This window comes from Thamnophis sirtalis, unplaced genomic scaffold (genome assembly GCF_051295495.1).
Source record: "Thamnophis sirtalis isolate CommonGarterSnake01/CBP01778 unplaced genomic scaffold, rThaSir2_p1.2 scaffold_8, whole genome shotgun sequence".
Classification (NCBI taxonomy): domain Eukaryota; kingdom Metazoa; phylum Chordata; class Lepidosauria; order Squamata; family Natricidae; genus Thamnophis; species Thamnophis sirtalis.
Window position 1 is genome coordinate 47,754,491 of NW_028261388.1, and position 26,387 is coordinate 47,780,877.

At 39.4% G+C, this 26,387-nt stretch overlaps 1 protein-coding gene across 1 annotated transcript; it reads right to left on the reverse strand.

Annotated features, from left to right (window-relative positions):
* Nucleotides 1–12,601: 12,601 nt before the first annotated feature.
* LOC148044390 (uncharacterized) lies at nt 12,602–25,506 on the reverse strand. Its single transcript, XM_087722051.1, is given in 4 exon segments — nt 12,602–12,685; nt 21,487–21,868; nt 21,971–22,985; nt 23,487–25,506. Coding segments are annotated over 4 exon segments (3,501 nt in total).
* Between the last annotated feature and the right edge of the window lie 881 nt (nt 25,507–26,387).

Genomic DNA, 26,387 nt, shown 5'->3' on the forward strand with positions numbered 1-26,387 from the left:
ATACAAGTCTTAAAGCTGTCAAGTTACAAGACCCTTGCACTCCTAACCCTTTAGGAAAAAACCCTCAGGGGTGTTCAAACTTGACAGCTTTAAGACTTGTGGACTTCAACTCCCAGAATTCCTCCTCCAGTCATGTTGGCTCAGGAACTCTGGCATTGAAGTGTGCAAGTCTTAAACAGTGACGTGCGGTGAGGTTTATGGCTGGTGAGGCAGCAATTTTTTTAGACATGTGGACTTCAACTCCCAGAATTCCACAGCCAGGCATGCTCAGTTCCGATTTAAAGCGACAGCATTTGTTTTTCTCCTTTGCTAAATAATTTTCCTTCTTTCTTTTTCTTTTTCTTCTCCCTTCCCCTCCTTCCCCCCTCTCTCCTTCCCCCCTCTCTCAAACACACACACACACACACACACACACACACACACACACACAAAGTTGCACCAGGAGGATGAAGTTTGAATTCCTCCCCCTCCCTCCGACCCACACGTACCTTTTCCAGCTGTTTCAGAGAGGATTTCAACTCTGCTCTTGCCTGCCATCATGAAAAGAAAAAAATGTAAAAGGAAAAAGGCAAGAGCTGAGGTCAGGCTGGGCTAGTTGCTGCCAGAGTCACCTCTGCCTAACTGTTTAAAAAAGCCTCTAAAAAAGCACCCTTTACAGGAGGAGGCAGGAGAACGACGTGCCTCATCTACGTCAGGAATTTTTCAGCTTTTAACCCTTGCTTAACTCTGCTCAAGTGATCATAAAAAGTCAGACTAGATGAGGCACGTCATTCTCCTGCCGTCTCCTGTAGAGGGTGCTTTTTAGAGGCTTTTTTAAACAGTTAAGCACTAAGCAGAGTCATCCACAGTGACTCTGGCAGCAACTAGCTCAGCCTGACCTCAGCTCTTGCCTTTTTCCTTTTACATTTTTTTTTCTTTTCATGATGACAGTGGTGAGGTTCTGCCTCCCCTGACTGCACGTCCCTGGTCTTAAACCTGTCAATTTACAAGACCCATGCACCCCTAACCCTTTAGAGAAAAAAAACAACCAGGGATGTTCAAACTTGACAGTTTAAACTTGTGGACTTCAACTCCCAGAATTCCTCATCTCGCTCTTCATCTTGATAATGTGCGGACGGGTGGGAGGAGGCAGCTGGAACCAGTTCTAAACAGCACTGTAGATTTGTGGAACTTTTTCTATAGAAGTGGTTAGAACTGGCAGGAGCCTATCCCTGGTTTGAATCTAGAAAAAGCTATCCAACAGAAAATCACCTATTTCTCAATACTCCAAATAAGAAACTACTACAGTGAGGTCACTGGAGCAACAGAGGTATTGGGCTTCAGACCACATGGAGGAAGGAAGTAATGCATCTCTTTTCTAAAAAGAATGATGTATGTTTAGTATCAGATGTGTGATGCATTATATTGTTGATGTTTTGTTTTAAATCACCTCGCTATAGCTCATGATTTGTTCCAAAACTTCCATACTATAACCCCAAAATATCTACTTTCCACTGATTGGTTATGGTTTTCTGGATTTTCCAAGCCCTATGCTAATAACCTCAGAATGTTTCCTTATAAAATACTATCATTAAGCTATGGCGTTCCGAAAACCAAATTGTAAGACATGCTTTAGCCAACCATTGCTTTCTCGGTCCCTAAATATTGCTAGCTGGTGATTGCTTTTCATAATTTTAAGCACATATCAGGAGATTGCTTGGAGTAGTTTAACATGCAATTTATCTCTGACTTGCTAGAAGGAAGCATTAGTAAAATAATACATTTTTAGAAAGTAAAACAAAGAAAATCTCTATGGGTAAGGGTCCTTAATTAAAAGTTTTATTTCCTAAATCAGACTAATTATATTTCTGCAAGTCATTTAGCATATAATTAAGTTACTCTGATTCGAACTCCAACATTTACCTATGTTTCTACAGGGATCTACCATAAATGAATGTATTTTCCTATGATGAGAAATTACTTAACAACAACAAAAAGCTATAAATAGGTATATCCAAATATTGAGAATCTTCAATAACATATGCTGGTCTGACTTTTGTTCAACTTTTATTAGAAACATATTATGCAATGTTTCTATCTCATCACACTTCCTTATTTCTGTTTAAAATGGCTACTGTGTTCTTATCTGAATTAGTAAAACAGGTTTGTTCATTTAGGTGACCACTAGATGAAGGGAAATAGATATGGAAAATCCTTACTTTTAACTGCTTTCTGGACATCTTTCAGAATTGCAGATCAAATCCATCTGTTTTTCCTAATATGAAAAAAATGATAGTTTTTCATTTCTTGTCTCATCTCAATCTTTCTAAGTGAATGTGATTGCTGTCCAAAGTAAATCACTCCATTCTAATTGGACAATAGTTTTATTGTCAACTTAATTGGGCAACAGAATGAAAAGTTTTCATAATGCAAAGGGGAATGGGGGAGGTTGCCCCAACCCTTTAAGGTTGTTCACAAGGTGGTTATGTTGAAGCTGCAGAGGATCATGGAAGAAATGGATTATCTGGACCCAGATCCTGGATTTGGGATGAGAATGGCATTGTCACCCTTCTGATGTTATCTGGTAGGAACAGGACAGGGTAGTGAATCAAGCCTGGCTCTACTTGACCTCTTGATGGCTTTCAATATCATTGACCATAGTATTCTTCTGGAACAACTTTGGGACTAGGAATAAGAGACACAATGTTTCTCTGATTTATCTACTTTCTTCAAGGCCAATTCCAGTTGTGTGATGATTGGGAGTGAGAGGTCTGACCCCCACCCCCTTCTTTTTTGGGTCACTCAAGAATCAATGCTTTTCCACTCCTATTTAACATCTACATGAAACTGCTGAGTGAAATCATCTGTCACCATGGTTTGAGATATCATCAATCTATTGATGATACTCAGGTGTACATCTCTGCTGTGGTGAGTTAAGCAATGCTGGAACTGTTGTTTTGAAGTGCTGGAAGCTGTTGAGGTCTATAATGGGAGCAACAGGTTAAAACTGAGGGGCTTTAGGTCTGGGCTCTGGTTCCTGGAAAATTACCATCTTTGCTCACGCATGGGGTTGCACTGTCCCAGAGAGATTCTGTGCATAATTTGGAGAGTTCTCCAGGACTTACAACTCCTGCTCAAGGAACAGGTGGCAATCATGGCCAGGAGGGCCTTTGCACAACTGTGTGATGTGTGATGTGTTCCAGTTACATTCATTACTAGACCAATGGGCATATGCCTGGTCATCTTCCATTTCACTATTCTCTACCTGGCGTTGCTCTTAAAAAGCATCTGGATGCTTCAGTTGGCTCAAAATGCAGCAGTCCACATGGTTTTATGCAACTCCAATTTTGCACATGTGTCATCTCTTTTGTGGGATCTGCATTGGTTGGCAATTTATTTCTGGGTGAAATTCAAGGTATTGGTTTTAAAGCTTTAAAGCTGTACATGGCTTAGGTACAGGTTATTTGATGGATTACCTTTCCAAAATTACCCCAGTCCACTAGAACAGGAAAGAAGGGCATGTTGCATGTCCCGACTATCAAGAAAGCACACCTGGTGAGGCCTAGAAAAATTGATATTCTCTATGATGGTGCCTCTCTTTGGAATTGATTTATTCGGTTTGTATGCCGCCCTATTCCCGAGAGAATGCCATTCCCTGGAGGTAAAAATCCCACCCACCCCCCTTGTTGCTTTTCCACAGGGCCTTGAAGACATGATTTTGGTAGCCAGTTTGGGAATCCCATTTGAAACTATCAAAGGACTTTTAATTTTATTATTGCCACAATGGGGTGGAGTGGGGATTAAATTGTGGATTTTTAACTGTGGAGTTTTAATATTGTAAGGCACTGAGTGTCACTGTGTGGGAGTTGGACAACTGTATAAATTTATTTAATAAATACAAACATGCATACAAATAATGCTTATTTAGCCAAACACACTTTAAATGTTAAAATATTTGTTCTTTAGTTTTAATAGCAACATCCACTTATATCAGAAGCATGCCTTATCTTCACTGTACCCTCGAATATGCTACCTCAGGAAATTATAAGAAATTAATTTGGCAGCTTTTTTAGAGAAATGTTTCTCAAACTTGGCAGTTTTAAGATGTATGGATTTCCAGAATAATTCTGCCAACAAAGAGTTGAAGTCCACACATCTTAAAGTTGCCAAGTTTGAAAAACACTACTTTAGAACATTGTGCTAGTAATTACTATAATCAGATAGACTGCTATGCTGGGAGAGACAGAGAGAATTTTTATTTCAGGTTATGAAATAATAATGGATTTATCTGAGGCTACAAATCTGGACTGCTGCAAACTTCTGTAGTAGTAAAGAGAAACTGACTGATAATTAAACTTTTGAGGCTAGATTCTTATTTATTCAAGGATTCTCTGGAACTGGTGTTTTGATTTTTAAAATCTGTATTCATCCTCATAGACTAGGCCTCTAGATTTAAAAAGTGTTAAAAATAAAATAAATAATAAAATAAAAATCAATATTCATTTTGTCTGGGTAGCCCAAAGGCAATGTACACCAAATGCTTTGAAATATTTTCAAAAGAAAAAAACAAAATCCAGATTATTTTAACATCTGCAATGTATCCTTGGTAACCAAACGTTTAGAAAGTAGATGAAAGGAAATTATTCTTAGCTCTGACCTAAATTGAAGCAACCAGGCTCTTTTCATTTTCTATTAAGGAAAAGATTAGCCTCTTCATGCTTCTACAAAGCTTTCTGACGGACATTGTAAAAGAAATGTTGTTACCTTAATATAAATAGTCTTGTAAACATTGGTTGTGTTTAACTCAAAATTACTAATAAAAGGAAATAGAGTGAATGAATACTTCTAAAGAATATCCAGCTATTACAGCTGTTTTTATCTCTTACCACATATAGGTGATATATGTTATCACATGTGATAGCTATTATCACATATAGGTAGTCCACAATTTACAACCTTCATTTACCAATGATTCAAAGTTATGATGGCTTCAGAAAAAGTTACTTATGACCCATCCTTGAAATTACAGGCATTGCATCACTTCCATGATCACAGTAGCAATGTATGTTAATTTGGACACTTGCCGATCACATTTAAGACAGTTGCAGCACTTTGCAGTCATGTGATCATAATTTGTTACCTTCCCAGGTGGCTTCTGACAAGCAAAGTCATTTGGGGAAGCTGGGTTCACTTAATAACCATATGTTTCACTTTAAGTACCACATGATTTTCTTAGCAATCATGGTAAAATGGATATAAAATTGGGTCCAATCACCTGATGACTTGCTTAACGATCGCATTATTTAGCAACCAAAATTCCCATCCCAATTGTGATTATAATTTGAGGACTACCTATATATCAAAATGCAGCTACAAAAGTCCAGGAGGTATGACACAAAAGGGGTTGCCATGCTACCAAGAAACATAATCTTAAAATACGTTTCATATATTTCCCTCTGTACCCAAGTAATGTTGTTTCAAAAAGATTTAGTATAATTTCAATTTGTACTGAAAAAAATACTTTCTAGTTAACCCAATTTGAGTATCCATAAGCCTTTGAAATGTGAATTTACAGGTGGCTGTTACATATAAGCTGGATTGACAAAATCAGAAATGAGGAGGTGATAAGACGCCTGGGAAAGTGAAGGGACATCATCAAAACCATGAAAAAGTGAAAGTTAGAATTTTTTCACATGTGATGTGACACCCAGAAAAATACGCCATACTTCACTTAATCGTCCAGGGAAAGATTGAGGGCCAGGCAGAAGAAGAACATCATGGCTTCAAACTAAGGGATTTGGTTTGAACAAAACTCAGCAGCACTTTTTTGTGCAGCTATTAATAAAAATAGGATCACCAACATGATCTCCAGTGTCCAATGACAGATATGGTACAAGAAGATAAGTTTGTGAATTGGAGGAAAGGCCAAAGAAAAAAAGAACCAAGATAATATTCATCTTTTTGGTGTTTGGAATGAAATTCCAAAGTATAAATACTGTTGAATTTAATGAACTTAGTTCCACTTTTGGAATACAATTATGAATCCAACAATTATTTTCCTTTCTGTTCGTGTTTCTAATGTTCTAATGAGACTTCAACTACTAAGAAAACTTACTTTTCATGAACTTTTATTTATTCCTTTGTTTATTTAAATAATTTATATGGTTGCTCATCTCAACAATGCTTCTAAATGATGTACAAAATGTTAAAAATCAAACATAAAACAATTAAACAGTGAACAGGATCCAGGGTCAAAAAATATTCTCAATTTTGAAAGTAACAATAAATCAATTGGCAAACCAGCCAATTAGCAGACTCATTAATCTTTCAGCCCAAATTCCTGTGGGACTAGCCAGTTTTTAAGTGCCTTATGGAAGGCTATTAGTGTAGAGGTCATCCAAATCTCTTTGGGGATATCTATATCTAGTTATCAGTACTTTAGAAAACATTATGAAGTCATGGGCTTATTGTTAACTGGCATATTCCAATACACTGAAAAATTGATTGTGCAACATTGGATATCATACCTTTAAAAGCATTAAATTATGACTAGTATAGTATGAGTCTTTTGAGATTAAAAAGCTTTACTAATCCATTAAATAAGTATGATAAAAATATCAAATACTGTTACAGTATATGCAACTCTGCTGTTCTATTGTAGAAGACAATTACAACAGAAAGCAGACTTAGACAATGTATTCTCCCCACCCCCACCCCTCTGTGTTATACAAATTCCTTATTTTGCTTATTTTGGGGCATTGCATAGCTTGGTAAAACCTTAAATATATATAGAAAAGATAAATCTTTGAATTTCCAACCTTGAGATGCTTCTCATGCAGCCTAGATCAAGAGTATTATCATCTTAACTCTAAGGCCAACCACCTGCTCAGGAAAGAACTCACAAAGGAAGAAGTATTAATGATTGCAATAGGATATTAGCTAAACTCTGACATTTTAGGGATGAGCATCATGTTAGATCATTCTAGGAGCACCAATCTTGCCAGAATAATATAGGACAATATTACTGTTGCTTTTAAAAAGAATGAGTTTCCCAACAGCTGAGGGTTATGAAATTCTGTTTTATAACTGCACTCTGTTGTTCAATTTCCTCTCTTGTTTTACTGTCTTGCCTTTGAGAATTTCTCTTCTGTGTTATATTTGCAATCACATATTATTTTGTTTTCCTTTGTTCAGTAAAGCATTTTGGCTTCTGCCTTATATGTGTGTTCTTTGGCTTTGAATATACCAAGCCTAATCTATACGGTTTGCTATAATAAAACAAATAGTAGTCCTCATTTTTTAATGTTACTTCCAGACTTATTCAATGACTCATTCATGTACACAAGAGATCAGGAGCATCATCTGTACCCACACATATGCAGTACTTATTTTTATTACGTGTCTCTGTATGTATGATAAATACTTAGGAATGTCAAAGAAGTTAAAAAGGTGGCAATCACAACGTTCAATATTCCTCTTCTCCGGGGATTCCACAGTTGTCCAAAAGTCATCTTAGGTCATTCCTAAGTGCTACCATTCAGATCCAGGGAGAAGCACTACCAAAGAATCAGCTTTAGCAGCAATATCAGCAGTGTCAACTTGCAATGCTTTCTTGACCTGCTCACAAGTTGCCATAGGCAGGGGGATGGGAATCGCACCTCACAGTTCCACCAAGGAATTCACACCTCAGTTAAAACAAGACACAGCCTAGCCAGCCAAAGTCAAGGTCATCTCCACAGAGACCAGCAATAGCTGGAAGGAATTACTTTAATTGCTTCATTGGTAAGGTGACCAGATTTTAAGATTGGTAAAGAGGGACACCATTGACGGGGGGGGGGGGGTTCTTGATTAAAAATTTTATATGGAGCAACAAAATTTTCATAGAAGGCAAAAATAATATTGTAATATATATATATTTTTAATTTCAACATAAGTACAATTTACAAATATAATACATTTATTTACATTTATATTTATTTAAATATATTTATAAAAATTATGTACAGTATTATTTTATTCTTTGGCATATTTTTCACTTGAGTGATTTTTTTTTTAGTAGATTGCTGTCGCTGTTTAAAAGGTCATGAAATTTTTCACAAGAATTTGTTAAATTATATTTCACACATAAAATGGCTTTCAAAGTCTCAACACTTAATTGTGATTTTTCTGATGTCCACACTTTATTTACTGTGGAAAAATGCATTCAGTTGCAGCATTAGTTCCTGGTAAGGACAGTGCGTATTCCACAATTTTTAGTGCATTATTGTATGGAACATGGTTTGTTTCAAAATGATGAAATATTTCTAATCATTTGCTCTCTATTGTGATTTTTGCTGATGCCCAAGATTTAACCTTTTCCTTATCAATATATATTTTTAATAATGATACCTCATCAAAAAGATCATTTTCGGAAATATTACTATATGGGAAATTTTGAGTAATATGATCGAATGATTTTTGCACATCATTCCAATTAAGTTCTTGTTTTAATGCAGCCCAATGAAAATGTTCAATATCATTGTAATGTACCATCCACTCTTCTAAATAATCTATGCAGTTACTATAGAACCTTTTAACGTGATTCATGATATCTGCACGATTTATTGCACCTTGTTCTTCTAGCTGGCTTGTACTATTACAGATAGTTAACGGAAGAAAATTATTTTCTAACCACTCTTGATACTGAAATTTTAAATTATTAACTTCATTTGCTACTTCGATGACTGAAATTTTGTCACCTTCAATAAGTTTTATAGCATTTTGAAAAAGAGCTGCTTGATTGTGTACAAACTCTAGCCAATTTTTTGAAGATTCTTTTTCAAAAAACTCTTCTAAAATTCTAGGACATTTATCCTGTGATAGAAAGTAGGATTTCAAAGGATCGTATATTTTCAAAATTCTTTCGACAGCTAGCAAAAGAGCTAGCTATAAAAAATATTATTTGTACCTCTTCTCGCTTTTCCTCCAAAATTTACATTCGTGTGGTCTGCACAATATGCAATCATTTTATGTTTTAAATTGTTTTTTTCCAAAATATTAATAATAGAACTGAAAATTATTTCAGAAGTTTCGCCCGGCAAAGAAACGTAATCTAAAATTCTAATTTGTATTCCAGTTTCTGAATCAAAAAATCTAATAATTGTTGGAAATAACTTTATATCCTTATGATTAAATGCATCAGAATATATGGATATAAAATTATTTTTTCTAGATTTTTGTTTAATTCTGAAAATGCATATGGGGAAAGCACATTACACACAATTGCCTCATATTTTATTCTAGCACAGGCAAATTTTTTGTTGAATAACCTTTTGACAACTTGTGATGTACAGTCCATAGATCTGAAGGAATGATTGTGATTAATACCATGAAAAGACATAAGTCCTTCTGCTAATGCTAATTTCTTTTCTTCATCTCCATAAGTTGTTTTCCGAAAAAATTCCTGTATTTTGGAGGAAGATGCAGCAGTATCTAAATATCTTTTATGTTTCTGTGTGTCTAAGTGCTTTGAAATATCATTCTTCCCACCGTGCAAAATAGAAAATTCACCATTACATTTCTCACATTTTACCATGTTATCGCTTTTGAGTTTTTTAAGAAAAGGAAATTCACTTCGTAGATCATCATTGAATTTGCATCCTCTTTTCTTACTCATTATGTTAATAATCTAAAAAAAATTAAATTATACGATTTTATACAATATAAAATTCAACGAGGGTGAAACACACTAAATCTGGCAAAGCTGCCTTGCACCAACCTGGCCTGCCCATAGAAAAGCAGCCACTTTGACACACATAAACCTGGTCTGAACTTATTGCATCACAAAGAAAACATTTGCAAAAAGGAACAACATTTCTTGTAGTAAATATATTTTATAAACAATTAAAAAATAAAATTCCCCCAAAAATAATTTTAAAAAGATATTCTATAAATAAAAGAAATCCTTAAAAACCATTGTTAAGAATTACACCAGCAATAATTTACACTGTAACAATTTTAAGTTATTGTACCAGCTATAGTATACTGTAACCATTAGTCCAATCCACCAGCAATAATTTATATTATAACAATTTCAAACTATTCCACATAGAATAAATTGAAGTAAAACATTTTAAAATATTCTACACTCAATACTTTTAAGTAAAACTATTTAAAAAAATTCTATGCACAATGCATTTCAAAGTATTGAGTATAGAATTTTTAAAAATGGTTTATTTTAATTTATTTTGGATAGAATCTTTTTTTAAATAGTCTAAGACAATTTAAAAAAAGAATCCACACAGAATAAAACTATTTTAAAAAATCCTATGCACAATAAATAAAATATTATTTTGAAATACATTAAAAAAATAAAAGAAAAAAACCCGGGTCACTTACCAGCAAGCAGAATCAGCAGAACTCTGATGCGATGGATCATCGTCGCAATGGATGGAAGCAACCGGGAGCAGGCAGGCAGAGAGGCAGCAGGAACAGGTAAGACACTGGACTGGACTCTGGAGGGACAACAAGGCTAGGGTCACTAAGCAGGTTGACTGGCAGGCTTAGCCAGCCAGGCGAGGCTGGAGAGGGGGGGGGCGGAGGGAAAGCTAGGCCACCTTTGCCATCAGCCCGTGGCTTTCACTAGGGAAGGCCTGAACACCTTCCCTTGCGAAAGCTAGGCCAACCACGGCTATCACCAGCCTGCGGCTTTCACTAGGGAAGGCCTTCACTAGAGAAGGCCTTCGCTAGGGAAGGCCTGCCTGAAGGCCTTGCCTTGCAAAAGCTAGGCCGCGGCGGCTACCACCAGTCCATGGCTTTCACAAGGGAAGGCCTTTGCTAGGGAAGGCCTTTGCTAGGGAAGGCCTGCCTGAAGGCCTTCCCTTGCAAAAGCTAGGCGTGGCGGCTACTACCAGCCCACGGCTTTCACCAGTGAAGGCCTTTGCTAGGGAAGGCCTTCCCTTGTGAAAGCTAGGCCACGGTGGCTACTGCCAGCCCGTGGCTTTCACTAGGGAAGGCCTTCGATAGGGAAGGCCTTCCCTTGCGAAAGCTAGGCCGCGGCGGCTAGCACCAGCCCGCAGCTTTCATTAAGGAAGGCCTGAAATGAAGCCGCCACCCACCCTAAACCTCCCAGGTTCTGCCGCCAGGGCTTAGTTGCTTACCTGAGGGGGAAGCAGCAAGCTCCTGGAAGGCAAAGGCGAAATGGAGGTCAGACTCAAGTGCGAAGCTTTTAAATTTAAACACTTTGTCTCCAGCCCGCTCACTGATCGTCTGGACTCCAGCCAATCAGTGAGCAGCAGACTGGGCTGGCTTAGTGTAGATGGATGGAGGAGCAAGCAAGAGAGCTGCGACGCACCAAAAATGAAAAATTGGGACTTTTTAACAATGCTGCAGGACGTGGGACAAATTGAAAAAGCAGGATGTGTGGTCACCTTATTCATTGGAGAATGTGACTGGTGACACACTTGTGGGGGAGGGGAAAACGGGGTCAGAGGCAAGGCACAAATTGGGTGAAGCCATAGCTGGCTTCACCTAGGTAGTGCTGACATGGCGCTCCTGGATTTTTCTTGCTAAATGGCTTGAGACTCTTTTATTTTATTAGGGCATTGGTCAGAACCCTGACAAGCAGGAGAAAAAAAATTTCCTAGCTCTCAGCAGCCATGTTGGGGGAGGAGTCAGGAAAATTACATTTAATTTGCAATGAGTATAATTATGTAAAATACAAAATAAAGCATAGAGTGTACACCAGATCGTATAATACATAACTATTGTACATAATACATACTTACAGCAACTATATGGACTTTAATATAAATTACATTACTTTATTTCATAAAGCTATAATTTAGTTAAATTATTAATTTATTAATTATTAAATTATTTATTGTCATAGTTTTGCTCTTGAATTCTCCTTTTTAATTAATTTATTTTCTATCCTTATTAACCTTTGCTAGAGTTGCCTCTTTTTAAAGTCTTTTTTCAAGAAAATATGCTCACTCTACTTATACTAGCTTACCAAGAGTTCCAATAATTAGTAGTATATATTGCCTTTACATATGTTATTTCTACCCTTTAAATTACTTTAAAGTTAAACATTTTGGAGGAAATATAATATGTATTATATATATATAGAGAGAGAGAGAGAGAGAGAGAGAAATTGAAAAAATGCATAAATAAATCCTGATAAGATCCAATAAGGTATTAATGGAACACTGAAAATCAGGGGGGAAACCCTGCTACAAACTGCTTGGCAACAATTTCAGTAGTAGTTTATTATTGCCTGCTTCCTATGATTGAGAGAGAGTGGCTGAAAGGCATTCAGCTGGTTTCATGTCTAATGGAGGGTGAAACCTTACTCTCTTCTGATTTTTTCTCTTGTGCCTTAAACTACTACATCAAATCTGCTCTCAAATTTCAAATCAGTCTTAGCTCTTAGCAATTGCCTGGACAGGTTCATGCAGATTTCTCAGTAACATTTTCAGAAGTGGTTTATCATGGACTCCCTCCTGCCATGCTGTACTGGGCAAACTAGGTTTAATCAAACAATTGGTTTAGATGTTGGTTTTCTGGCATCACCTCTGAATACATAAACATGATGTAATAGGAAGAAGCAAATTAATTGGTATAATTAAAGATAAAAAGGGACTTATATAATCATAAATTTAGGATTTAATTCATTATGTCCAAATCCCTGTTTGGGAGAGTCCACAACAGATTGGGGCACAAATATCTGTAAAGAAGAATCCAAAAACTTCCTGAATAATTAAAAACTGCTCTTAACATAGAAAGACATTTTTTATATATTTCAGTTAGAATCTTTATGTAATTTAAATATTTTATTCCATGTACTGTAGCATGACCATTTTAATATGATAACTTAAGAGTACATATGAAAATTTAATATGACATCTGACAGTGTTCCATTTGTGAAAGTAAAAGTTATGATTAATGGGATTCTAACTGTCTGGAAAAGAAATAACTCATGCCAGAGAATTAAGGCAAATTAAAGCTTTATATTGCAAGCCTTGGTGGAGCCTCCTATTAGGGGTGGATGAGGAGTCCACAAGATTTAAAGCTGCATTGCTTATATATGCATCTCACTCTAAAATACAATGTGTGGGGAATATCACCGCAGAAATAGCACAATCAATAGTTATACACACAGAATTTTCTATGGCAGCTAGAAATTGAATTGAGCAGCAGCCATTTTTTTATTCCCTGGTGAAGAGACTCCTGCATCTCTACTTAACCTCATTCAGAAAACGTTAAGATAATGCTGAATGCTGCATCATACAATCACATACCTGAGAATAAATCTTCCTGAACACAGCTGTATATACAGAATAATGTTGTAAAAGGTAAAGAAGGGACATTAAAAAGTGAAGTTTAATGAAGCATGAAATGTCCAAAAAATAAATCAGCGTTTTCAAAGTAGGGGAAAAAAGAACATAAAATATTAAAAGAATGAAGACTCCATGGTTGGGCAAACTAATCAATCTTGCAGGGGGGGGGGGGTCAAATATAATATCAAAATATTTTAGCATACTGCAGAGGACAGCAATTTTCTAGATTTTTTTCCTTTCATTTTTGGATGCCAGTAAAATGTAAAAGTGTCTTATTGGAAAGAAAGCAATCCCCCCAACTCCAAATATAATTACTTCCTTTCAAAACCCTTTTGGACCCAATGATAATTGCCTCCTCTAATGTTAATGGAACAGATAATCTTTTTATTGTATTTGTCTCTAGAAAACTATTTTTGTGCATGTGAACTAAATGGAACAATTTTTAGTAAAACATTTCTACAAGCTTTTAAACTGGCAATTTCTACACAACCTAAGGGATATTAGTCTATTAAAAAGCAGGCAGATTGGACTATGTACATTAATGATAGATGAAATGTATTAGCATTTACCAATTTATTTCATGCAACTAGCAAACATATTTAACAATAAAACTGTCCTTAATGAATTCTGTTGAGTGTTTTAGTGCCATCCTAGAATATTAATGTAGAAAGATTCCTGAACGTTCCAATTTCTATCATGTTTCTCTTCTTAAATATTCTACCACAAAAATTAACCTAATGTATTATGTGCAGTTTATGAAGCATTTCTCTTAAAGAGACATCATTCTCAAATGTACATGGAGATGTTATTCTGCAAATTATTGTGTGCATTTAATGTACTATTCTAAATGTATTCTATGTACCTTTGTAATATTCAATTTCAAAATGAGATATATAACCCACTAAACAAATTAAAACATTTTTTTTAAAAGCAGGTTAGTCTTTTTCATAGCAGATATGAATTTTCTTCCCAATTTCTCCCTTTTCCCCCACAAAAAAGGTAAGTAAAGTCACACCTAGTTAATGCTTGAATTCTGGTCCATGAAAAAATCCTGAGGACTACAATGGGATTTTAAAAATAAATGAACACAACTCAGCATCAAGAATAATGGAATGGCAAACCAATTGTATACTGTTGCTAACTCATGAGTAATCTTACAACATGCTCAGCTAAGGTACTTTATTTTAGACTGACAAGATAAAAGAAAATATTTACATTTGCCTAAAATTTAACCTTTTATAGTAATCTGTTCACATAACATAGACATAAATAGGAATGCTTATTTTCCACCCTTATTATTATGGTCATATATGACATATGAGAAGGCTAATACTGTTGTTAAGATTTAATATCAGTTGTTATGTGCAAATTAATTAACACTTGAATTTATGAATTTGTTTGTAAGTGTTCATATTTTAAATTTAAATAGGCAAGCAATGCTTTAACTATACAACTATACTATATATATATATATATATATATATATATATATATATATATATATATATATATATATATATATATATATATATATATATATATATATATATATATATATATATATAAAATGTCTTTGTGCACTATACCATAGTATAAATATGCAAGGCACTATAGAATACAATATAAATATATCTGTATACTTTCTATAGAAATTATTCTAGATAGTTTGTTCAAGCAAGGATCAAATGTGGTTGGGTTAAGAATTTGTATTATTTTTGCACTACACTCTTTTAAAATTATACAAAGGCTCACTTGGCTGAAAAAAACAGTTTAATTCTCATTTTTGACATAGGTATTATGTATAAAGCCCAAGAAACTTCCTAACAGCCAATTATTTTAAATGAAGCAATTCCCCAATGCAATAACCCAGTCCAAATGTCATCCATTTAAAAAAAAGTGAGCAGAGGTTACCTTCCACAACAACATTTTTTAAAAAATAAGAAAGGCAATGGTCCTAAACTAAATTTAATGATAATAGAGTGATGCACTAAGAAATTGTCAGGAATCTTAAAATTGTGATGTGATTATCAATGACACTATTAATGTATAACTTCATTGAGTATAATCTCAGTTGTAGAAATTCAATGAGGGTAAAGATGTATAACATCATCAATTCATCTACCTGCCAATAATACACTGTTGTGGCCCAGCAGGAGCTGTTGGAGCTGCCACCAGACTCCAACAGAAAGGGGCCCTATGAGTCAGCTCTGGAAGATGTGGAGGACCCTGGACAGGGTACCGACTCCGAGCAAGGCACAGAGAGGCTGGTTGGCCACCAGGAGGCGCCTGAGGCCTGGAGCAGCGGTGAGAGCCAAAGGGAGTGTGCTACCGAAGTCAAGCCTTGGAGCAGTGGGGAGGAGACAAGGGAGTGTGATCCTGACGTCATGCATTGGAACAGTGGTCAGGAGACAAGGGAGTTGGTCCTGGATGCCCGACAACGGAGGGCTAATAGGCGTAAAGAACAGTTACGCAGTTATAGGAGATAATTGAACTCAGCTGGTGGTAATTAGGCTTCTCTCAAGACTATAAAAGGAATGGCTTTCCACAAGCTGGTCGCAGGAATCAATGTATTTACTAGAGCTGGAAAAGCTATCGTGGCTATCTTGGCAGGCTGGATTGCTGCCAAGGTCTAGTCTGTGTATTAATAAATCCTTGAAGTATCTTTGTCTCGGCGTGCTTTGGTGTATGAAGAGGGGGGGCAGAACAGTACACTGTATCTAAAACAGTATTTTCTATAATAATTTAAAAGCCATTCTACTCTTTTTCCTTAATATACAGAGTTTATAGAACACTGAATCTAAAGTGCCTCCCCAGTTGAAAAGAGCCCATCATTAACATGTTCCAGGACTAATTATTATTGTTTGTATTTTCCTAATATTTAGCCAAAATTTATTTCCAACAGGTTTCATGCATTCTGTTCTATGAAGCAACAGAGAGTGGAATAAATAATACTTTTTCATGTATTTGAAAACTGACCTTAAGGTTTTCCTTAATCTTCCATTTAACTAGGAGAAACATTGACACCCCTTTTCAAAGGCACTTCAATTTGTCTTATCTTTCTTAAAATATAGAAGGAAAATGGTAAAAGTATGAATTGTTCCAGAAATTTGGTACTGTTTAAAATTTAATAAAATTTTATAATAAGTGTCAGCAGTGTGCTGCAGCTACCCAAAATGCCAACCTAGGCTGCATTAACAGAGGGATAGAATCAAGATCATCAATGATGATAAAGTGCTAATAGCACTTTATATAATGCCTTGGTAAGACCCACTTGAATATTGCATCCAGTTTGAGTCACTGTGATATAAAAAAGGGTGTTGAGATTTTAGAAAGATTGCAAAGATGATTTAGACAATTGGAGACTAAAACATATAAACAACAGTTGCAGGAATTGGATTTAATGAAAAGAAGGATTAGAGGGTGACATGATTGCAATGTTGCAATATCTAAGAGGTTCATAGAGAAGTGAGGCTCAACCTATTTTCCAAAGCACCTGAAGGCAGGGACAAGGAACAATGGATGAAAACTACTCAAGGAGAGAAAACAACTTAAAACTAAGTAGAAATTTCCTGAAAGTTAAAAAAGTTAATCAGTAGAACGAATTGTGTGCAGAGGTTGCGCTGCTCCAACACTGGAGAATTTTAAGAAGAGATGGACAACCATTTGTCTGAAATGATGTAAGGTTTCCTGCTTGAGCAGACAGACAGTTGGACTAGAAGAACTCCAAAGTCCCTCCCAACTCTGTTATTCTGAATAGGAAGAAACAATCCCGAACCAACAATCCAGAAGAAACAATCCAGAAGAAACAATCCAGAACCAACAATCCAGAAGAAACAATCCAGAACCAACAATGGAAATATTCTTATCCCAGGGGAGACGAACAGCCAGAGCCATTCAGTTTTGTCAGGATTGAGCTGAAGTCTATTTTTTCTCATCCAGACCTAAGCAGCTACTAGATACTAGGACAGTACAGGGACAGATTCATCTACACTTCCTGGGATTATACAGGTAAGTAACATCAGAATATTAATGATAAAAATATTGGAATGATTAATGGCTTTACCAATGATTTCATATGGATGTTGAAGAGAAGAGAGAGCATTGAACCCCAAGATTTCCCAAATATAAAATATTTCTATTGAGAATACCAGAAAAGCACTTGTTGACTAAATCGTCTACACAACATTAATGCATACTGTAATTTATTTTAAAATTGTTTATTCCATAACCTGCTGTAACACTTAAAATGATGAAATTATATTGGGCTGCACTTTTGTTCACACAAAGATGGAGGCAACTGATTTTCATTCTCTATAGCAGGGGTCTCCAATCCCGTTCCATGGGCCTGCATTGGTCTGTGGCATGCCAGAAACTGGGCCATGCAAACGAGTGAAGCCCCATCCACCAGATGAAAGCAGCACCTGAAACCGTGCCCCCTCTGGTGCATGGAAAAACCTTTCTCCATGGAACCAGTCCCTGGTGCCCTAAAAGTTGGGAGCCACTGCTTTATAACAGCATGTTTCAGAAGTTCCACTTTTCAGATAATTCAGTTTAAAAAAGCAAACAGTAAGAAAGATTATGCTCTCCACTGTCTGGTTATAAATCAATGGATATAATCTGATAAAGAATAGATATTTATAATATAGCATAATTTAAAATACAATTTGTGCATTAAGAGAAATACTAACAAAATATTAGCAGTTCCTCAAGAATTTTGACAGACATGCTCTAAAACAGTGGTTCCCAAACTTGGCAACTTTAAGACTTGTGGAGTTTAACTCTGCTGGCTGGAGAATTCTGGGAGTTGAAGTCCACAAGTCTTAAAGTTGCCAAATTTGGGAACCACTGCTCTAAAAGGTCAATAAAATTGGTTAACTACTCATGTCAATATCATAACTCTGACACACTCAACCATATCCTTTAGCTCTGTCCACAAATGGAAAGAAACCTGATGGCAATGTTGAAATCTCCACAAAGCCGGAAAAAATCACTGAATTTTCAAATTACCTTAAGATCACTGGATTGATTTATCTATTCCCTTTCCTCTTACATGTAACTACTGTAGCTACCTTTTCCAACCATATTCACCAAAAGTCTACTTTGAAGTTAAGACTTTATGCTGTAGTGATTGCTTTTAGGAAGGTGGCTTTTTTTTTCCTCATCAGAATCTTACAGAATTCTGGACAAAATCACATAAATACTTAAAGAATATTACTATGTTTCTTTTTGGGTAAAAAAGCAGCTATAATGAAGCTCATTAAAGAAGCACACTGCAGTAATTAAGATTTTGAATTGACTAGAGGGGAAAAAAACTAGCAACGCTTAAATATGTATGTGGAGTACTGAAAGACTTAGTAGGTGTCATTTTTCACAGATTAAAATGTGAGCTTTTGCAAATATGAGTGCAAAATGAATTAGTGATGATACTTTTAAATTCTTTGAGACTGAGTGTAATGTTTTCAGCACAAAATAGAAAAAAATCAGAGTAAAATGTGCAGAAGCAAGCACATTGAGAGTGAAATTCTCTATTGTTTTACTCAAGCTAGACACAGGAGCTCCTGAGGAGAATTCAAATATATTGAAGCACATATTTCATAGAACTGCTGCAGAAAGGAATGTCAAGCCAAATAACCAAATAGACTTTTAATAGCTATTGTCTGATATAATATTCTGTTCTTCCAGAACAAATACCCTACTCTCTGTGTCTGTGTGTCTGTTTTAGCTATATGATGAACATTTTTCCTACATCTTAGTGCACAGTGTAGATAGGAATAATGAAAATGTGGCCTTCAAATATTTCTAGTTTTTAACTTTTATTATTTGTGGATGGTTAAAGGTTCAAGCAGATGAGAATGGTAATCCAATATCTGGAAAGCCATTGAACTGAGATGTTCTTCCCTCTCAAAAGACATGATAATCATGAATGTCACTCTCTTCTTATCAAAATATATTTTAAGTGTAGACAGAAAATAGTGAAAATGGTAAAACTAAATGCTACAACCATTTGGAGAAAATTTGGAGAAATATAAAATATTTTCTTTGGATGTTGAAAAGACATTAAAGTAAGTGACAGATGATTTGCTTTGAGTATTAAAGCACATTAAATAGAGTAAGTTGATTTTAAAGTATTTAAAATGAAGTAAATTTATCAGATGTTAAAAATCTAGTCATTTTTTTTTCAATCTCTTCACCAAGTTTTAGTTAATGCACTTTGGGGCTTGTATTTAAGTAAATATTTAAGAAAGAAAGGATTGCTTCAGCATACTGAAGCGATGGTGTTGTGACTTGTTTTTCATTGAGGAGAAAAAGTGTTTAATGGGTTGTCGTTAGTTACACGGTTGGACTCAAAATAACTCAGCATCAGAAAATTATGGCTGATAATTCTATTACAGCAGAGTTATTACATATAATATACTAAGTCCATTACAGCAAAACTATTATATATATAATATTAAACTATCCCTCCTTTGGACTTTATATACTGTGTATTATAAGAAAGAAGTACTGAGGCATTTTTAAGAAGATCTCTTTCTACGTATGGAAATAAAATAAAATAAATGGAACAGATATTGTACTCTCCATGATTCTCAAAAGCAAAATATTAGAGATATATGAAAAAGGTCTACAAATATATAAGACTACAATTCGGGGTTTTGCAAACTGTGAGATACATGTAACTTACCAGGGAAACTGTAAACAAACTCCAGAGGAAGCATGAAGAACGTTTTAATTGCATCGTCTCAATAAATCCACCTTCCCCAAAGTTTCATTTTATTGTTTTTTATTGTTCATTTTGTCTTTATTTTGATGTTTGGATTTTTAGGGAAGGTGTTTACATTAAGATGATACTTAAGGGATGTGTGATGGCAAATATTTAGAAATGCTGCCATAGTTGTACAAACCCACCATCTCCATATGATTGGTGTAGTGTAATTGGGAACTCCTTATTGTAAGGAAAGTCTGTATATCTGTTGTTGCATGTGTATAAATCCCTGGGGTATGTCTGAAATAGGACCTATGTTTGAGTCCCCTTTTACAAAATAGATAATTATGCACTCAGGTTCTAATACATTGGTATATAATGATCTATGGTAAGTGAATATAGGCTATTAGCCCAAGCTAAAAATTTCAGATGCCATTTCTTAGGTATTTTTATATACATACATACATACATACATACATACATACATACATACATACATACATACATACATACTTGCAACAACATACAAAATGTAATGCTCATGATGCCTGCAACTGGATCTATCAGAAATTATGCATGGCTACCATGTTTCCCCGAAAATACAACCTGTCCTGAAACTAAAGCCTTGTCACATTTTTTGCATGGGCAAAAATATAAGCCCACCCCCCAAAATAAACCCCCTGGACAACCCCCCGGAGGGCCACGCAGAGCATTGCTCACCGACATAGCGGTATCCTGAAGGCACCAAGCCGCAGGTATTAAATCTTCAGGAATGAGACAGAGGCTCGTGTCCGGTAACTCTGTAACCAATTTATTTAAACACGACTTGTAACAGTAACAGGAAACAACCAGGCAAGGGTGCTGGTTTAACAATGTAGCAAACAGAAGGATGATCTGTGTAGAGAGGCAGCGAAGCAGCTCCAGCTGGACAGGAGAGTTCGTCTGCTCTGGTGCTGAACAACTGACAGTTTGAACGAGTCTGCCTTTTATAGTTCCACAGACTCGCGCGCCTGACAGCCCGGCAACTGACAGACGCGTCTGATTGGCTAAGACGCACCTGGCTGCTGCCGAGCTGTCATTCGTAACAGCGAGGACTAACTTTAACTATACAACACTTCTTCCCCCCCAGCTGTGCGCATGCGTGATGTTTGCGCACGCGTAGTCTTGTAAGTAAACAGGAGAACGGTGGACACGCCCCGAACACCGCAATTGCATTGCAGGCGGATCATCGCAGTGATGTCCCTGTCTGAGCTCCTCCTCTCGGGGAGTGAAGCTCCAGGTGACGTCTGATGGCAGAGGAACCCTGAATGGATGACTCCCACTGAATGGTAAGCTGGGCGAAGGGGGCATGGCCGAGGATGTTGTCGGCTTGTGACTAGGCCGGTAGGCGGCCTCTGGAAGGGGAAGGGTAGGTCTATGTTGGCCTAAACGTAATGGGTTGGGGTTTTCGACTCCGGATTGAGAAGCAATGCTGGGCTGTGATACTGAGCTACGCTGGCCTGGATTGGAGAAGGCTGGAGAGTTGTGGTTATTTAACTGCGGTTGCGGATTCAGGTCTGGCTGAGAAACGGTTAAGCCAGGACCTTGCGTGTCGGCTTGAGAATTATTTTCTGATGACCGTCGTTGTCTCAATTGATCCAGGTGTCTTCTCCAGGTTGATCCATCTGAAACTCGAATCCTGTAGGAAACGGGCCCTGTTACTTCGGTTATACTTGCAGGCACCCATCTCGTCTCTCCTCCATAATTCCTAGCCCAAACCAGGTCCCCAGGTTTAAAAGTGCGGGAGGGGGTTGGAGGCCCCAGGTTGCCAGACTGAATTCCTGAATAGACGGGATGCAATCTATCCAGGGTGGTCCGCAGGCGCCTGCCCATCAACATCTCCGCGGGGCTTTTCTGTGTCAGGGGGCAAGGTGTGGAGTGCTGTGCCAATAAGTAAGCATCCACCCTTGCCTGCCAGTCTCCACGGTTTAGACGGCCCAAAGCCTCCTTGGCAGATCTAACCGCCCTTTCCGCTCGGCCATTGCTGGCTGGGTGGTAAGGGGCAACCAGTGCGTGGCGGACCCCTTGCTCGGCCAGGTATGTTTGGAACGTTGTGGACGTGAATTGCGGGCCGTTGTCGGACACTACTGTGTCCAGCAACCCGTGGGTTGCGAACAATCATCACAAGGCTCGCACAGTACTGTCAGATGTGGGGGAGTGCATGAGCAATACTTCCACCCATCGAGAGTACGCGTCCACAACTATAAGGAAAGTCTGGCCGTGAAAGGGGCCAGCGAAATCTATATGTATTCTAGACCAGGGACCCCGAGGCATCTCCCATTCCCGGGAGGGAGAGGAAGGAGGAGATGGTCGGGACTGCTGGCAGGTTTCGCATTTGGCGACCCAGGCTTCGATCTCTGCATCTAAACCTGGCCACCAAACGAAACTGCGAGCAAGGGCCTTCATTCTGCTGACTCCGGGGTGACTTTCATGGAGGCGTTGCAGAATCTGTTGTCGGAGGACCGTTGGGATGACCACACGGTCACCCCACAGTAGGCAGCCTGAATGTATAGAAAGCTCCCACTGTCTGTTCTTGAAGTGCTTGAACTGTGGTGGTAACTCACCCGCAGGCCAGCCTCTCAGGACCCAGTTCAATAGCTGTGACAGTGTGGGGTCAGACTGAGAGTAGGCGGCCACATCGGTAGAAGTCAATGGCAATTCTAAATGAGCAATTGCCAGAACAGAACGGCAAGGAACCGCTTGATCTTCCGTGTCCGGAAGAGGGCAGCGACTAAGGGCATCTGCATGCCCTATTTGCTTGCCCGGACGGTAGCACAGGGTGTAAGAGTACGCCGCTAAGAACTCCGTCCAGCGGGTCATCCTTGGGGACAGGATAGGAGGGGTCGGTCTATCACCAGCCAGTAGCCCAAGGAGTGGCTTATGGTCTGTGAATAGGGTGAAGTGCCGCCCGTATAGGTAGTCGTGAAACTTTTTGATTCCAGACACTGCAGCCAGAGCCTCCACGTCAATCTGGCTGTAGTTCCTCTCAGCCGAGGACAGTGTTCTGGAATAAAAAGCTATGGGGGCTTCTGAGCCGTTGGGCAGAACGTGACTCAGAACAGCCCCCAAACCGACGGGGGAGGCATCACATGCTAGAGTCAGGGGCATCTTGTCGCTATATTGCACTAAGACTGCCTCTGACGTCAGCAGGGATTTGACAGCCACGAACGCATGCGCTTCGCGGCTGCCCCATTGCCAAGGCGCGGATCAGTCGAGCAACCGATGTAGCGGCTCGGCTAGTGATGCCTTGTGAGGGATGAAAGGCGCGTAGAAATTTAGAAGCCCCAGGAACGATTGGAGCTGCGCCTTTGTAGTAGGAGTGGGAGCGTTCCTGATAGCTGCCAATTTAGAAGGGGTAGAATGAATTCCCTGGGCATCAATTGTGAAGCCCAGGAAATCCACTTGGGGCACAGCAAAGAAACATTTGCTGCGTTTAAATTTAAGACCCGTGCCCCTGAAACGGTCGAGGACTTTCCTCAGTACTTTGATGAGGTCTGAGCAGCTGTCAGCAGCGATCAGGACGTCATCAAAGTAAGGTACAACTCCAGGGAGCCCATGGAGCAGACGTTCCATGAGGCTCTGGAAAATCCCCGGGGCAACGGAAACGCCGAATTGAAGGCGGCGACAACGGAAAGCCCCCCGGTGAGTGACGATGGTTTGGGCAGCCGCCGCATCGTCATCCACAGGGAGTTGCTGGTAGGCCTGCGCCATATCCAGTTTAGCGAAAATACGGCCCTGCCCCAAGGAGTGGAGCAGGTGCTGTACAACAGGGACTGGATAGGGGTTTGCCTGAAGGCCAAGGTTGATGGTCGACTTATAGTCGGTGCAGATCCTAATGGAGCCGTCGGCCTTCACCGCAATCACAATGGGGGTCTCCCAAGGTGAGTGGTCGACGGGCTCCAGTATGCCCTGCACCACGAGCTTATCGAGCTCAGCTTCAACCTTTGGCCTTAATGCAAAGGGCACCCTGCGGGCCTTCAGTCTGATTGGTGCAACCTGGGGGTCCAAGCTAAGGGATATGGGGCTTCCTTTGTAATGGCCTAGCTGGCCATCAAAAATATCAGCGTAGTCTGACAAGACTGCTGCTACGTCTGGGGGCGTGTCCGCAGTAGAATGAATCCCCTGAAGGGAGATACCCAAGGGAGAAAACCATTCTAACCCCAGAATTGCTGGTAAGGGTTTCTGAACAATTAAAGCAGGTAAAACAGCGCAAAACTTGCCATAAGAAACCCTCAAGGCATATGAACCAAGGATAGAGATATGGGAGCCTTGATAGTCTGTTAAAATTGCGTTAAGGGGTGACAAGTGACAACGTTTCACGTGGGGGCACAACATAGAAAAAGTGTCCCATGAAAGAAGGGATTTTGATGAACCGGAGTCCACTTCCATCTGACACGGCTTCCCTTCAATCAGTATATTAATATTGACTTTGTCCGTACCCTGTGAGGATGAGTTGATGGAAGTGTCATGCAGGGACGAAGAAGCTTGATTGATGTTAAAGCATTCGTCTTGACGCTGAGCAGGTTTCCGCTGCTGTGAGCTCTTCGGCGGGGGTGGAGGAGGACCATATGGAGGAGGTGGCTCGATTGCTGCAGAAGGAGTAGGAAGTGAGGCTTTGCAGACATGGGCTAAATGTCCTTTCTTTCCACAGCGGCGGCAAACCGCTGCCTTGAAGGGGCAATTAGCCCAGGCGTGCGCTCCACCACAGCCAATGCAAGCAGAGGAGTTTGAAGGGAAACGGCTGATGGCTTGATTCTGTCGAGGCTGCTGACGGCGGGGTTGTGCCCCGAGTCTATCTACCTGAAGTTGTTGTAGATAGTCAGGCAGGGAGGCTAGCTCATCAATTAGATTTGTAATGTAAGTTGGCTGCTGGAGCAGAGGAGGCGTTGGAACGGTTGAGGCTTGAGTGGCAGGTAACCCTCCAGCAACTGTCATCTGCGCGAGGTAGCGTTCTATTTCGTTGGACGATGAATCTGCCAACTCCGCAGCGCGAGCCTCGTCTATGGCATAGGCTAATGTGACCTTAGGCTTGCCCAAAAGTCTACGCCTGAGAAAAATATCCTTTAGGCCACAGACGAATTGCTCTGCGAGATTTGCCTCCAGATCTGGGAACTCACACTGTGCTGCAGCAACTCTCAAGGCTTGCAAAAATTGATTGACCGTTTCTGCAGGCTTTTGGACTCGCCTGCGGTAAGCGAAGCGTCTGGCTATTTGAGAGGGAGTAGGTGCGTAGTATGCCTGCAGTCCGTCTGTTAGTTCTTGCCAGGTGAGGTCGTACACCGCTCTTGGGGCGGCAAAGGACCTTGCGGTGGCAAACATTTCCAGACCGCAAGCCGTAAGGAAGAACCCACATTTCCTCGCTTGAGAATGACCCTGACGGTTGTTAGCGATTAAAAAGCATTCAAACCGTTCAAGAAATGCCTCCCAGGTTTCACCTCCAACCCCAAAAGGGGCAAACGTTGGCATTCAGGCCATGGCAGTTGGTTGGAGTGTAGACGATGTGACTAGAAGTGGCAGTTGATTTCTTTTTCTTCTGGTTACAGATCCCCAGTCCTCGTCGCCAGTATTAAATCTTCAGGAATGAGACAGAGGCTCGTGTCCGGTAACTCTGTAACCAATTTATTTAAACACGACTTGTAACAGTAACAGGAAACAACCAGGCAAGGGTGCTGGTTTAACAATGTAGCAAACAGAAGGATGATCTGTGTAGAGAGGCAGCGAAGCAGCTCCAGCTGGACCGGAGAGTTCGTCTGCTCTGGTGCTGAACAACTGACAGTTTGAACGAGTCTGCCTTTTATAGTTCCACAGACTCGCGCGCCTGACAGCCCGGCAACTGACAGGTGCGTCTGATTGGCTAAGACGCGCCTGGCTGCTGCCGAGCTGTCATTCGTAACAGCGAGGACTAACTTTAACTATACAACAGCAGGAGCCGGGGAGGAGAAAGGCGCTCACATTGCTTGCTGCCTTCGGGATACTGCTAGGTTGGGGAGTGGCATTCTGCCTGTCTGGAGGTGGGAGTTGCTCAGCTCTCCCTGCAGCAGCTGCCGCCACTGCCGCACTCTGAGCATAATGTCTTCTCTGGTTCCAAACTCCCAAACTCAGCTGCCGAGTCTTCCAGCAGCGACCGCTCTAGGAGTGTGCTCTATGGTTGTGGGCTGGCTACTGGAAGATTCTGTAAGAAAGTCTTCTGGACAGAGAGTATTCCAGCAGTCAGCTCACAACCATAGAGTGCACTCCTAGAGTGGCCACTGCTGGAAGACTCGGCAGCTAAGTTTGGGAATTTGGAACCGGAGAAGACGTTATGCTCAGAGTGCAGCGGTGACTGCTGCAAGGAGAGCTGGGCCCGG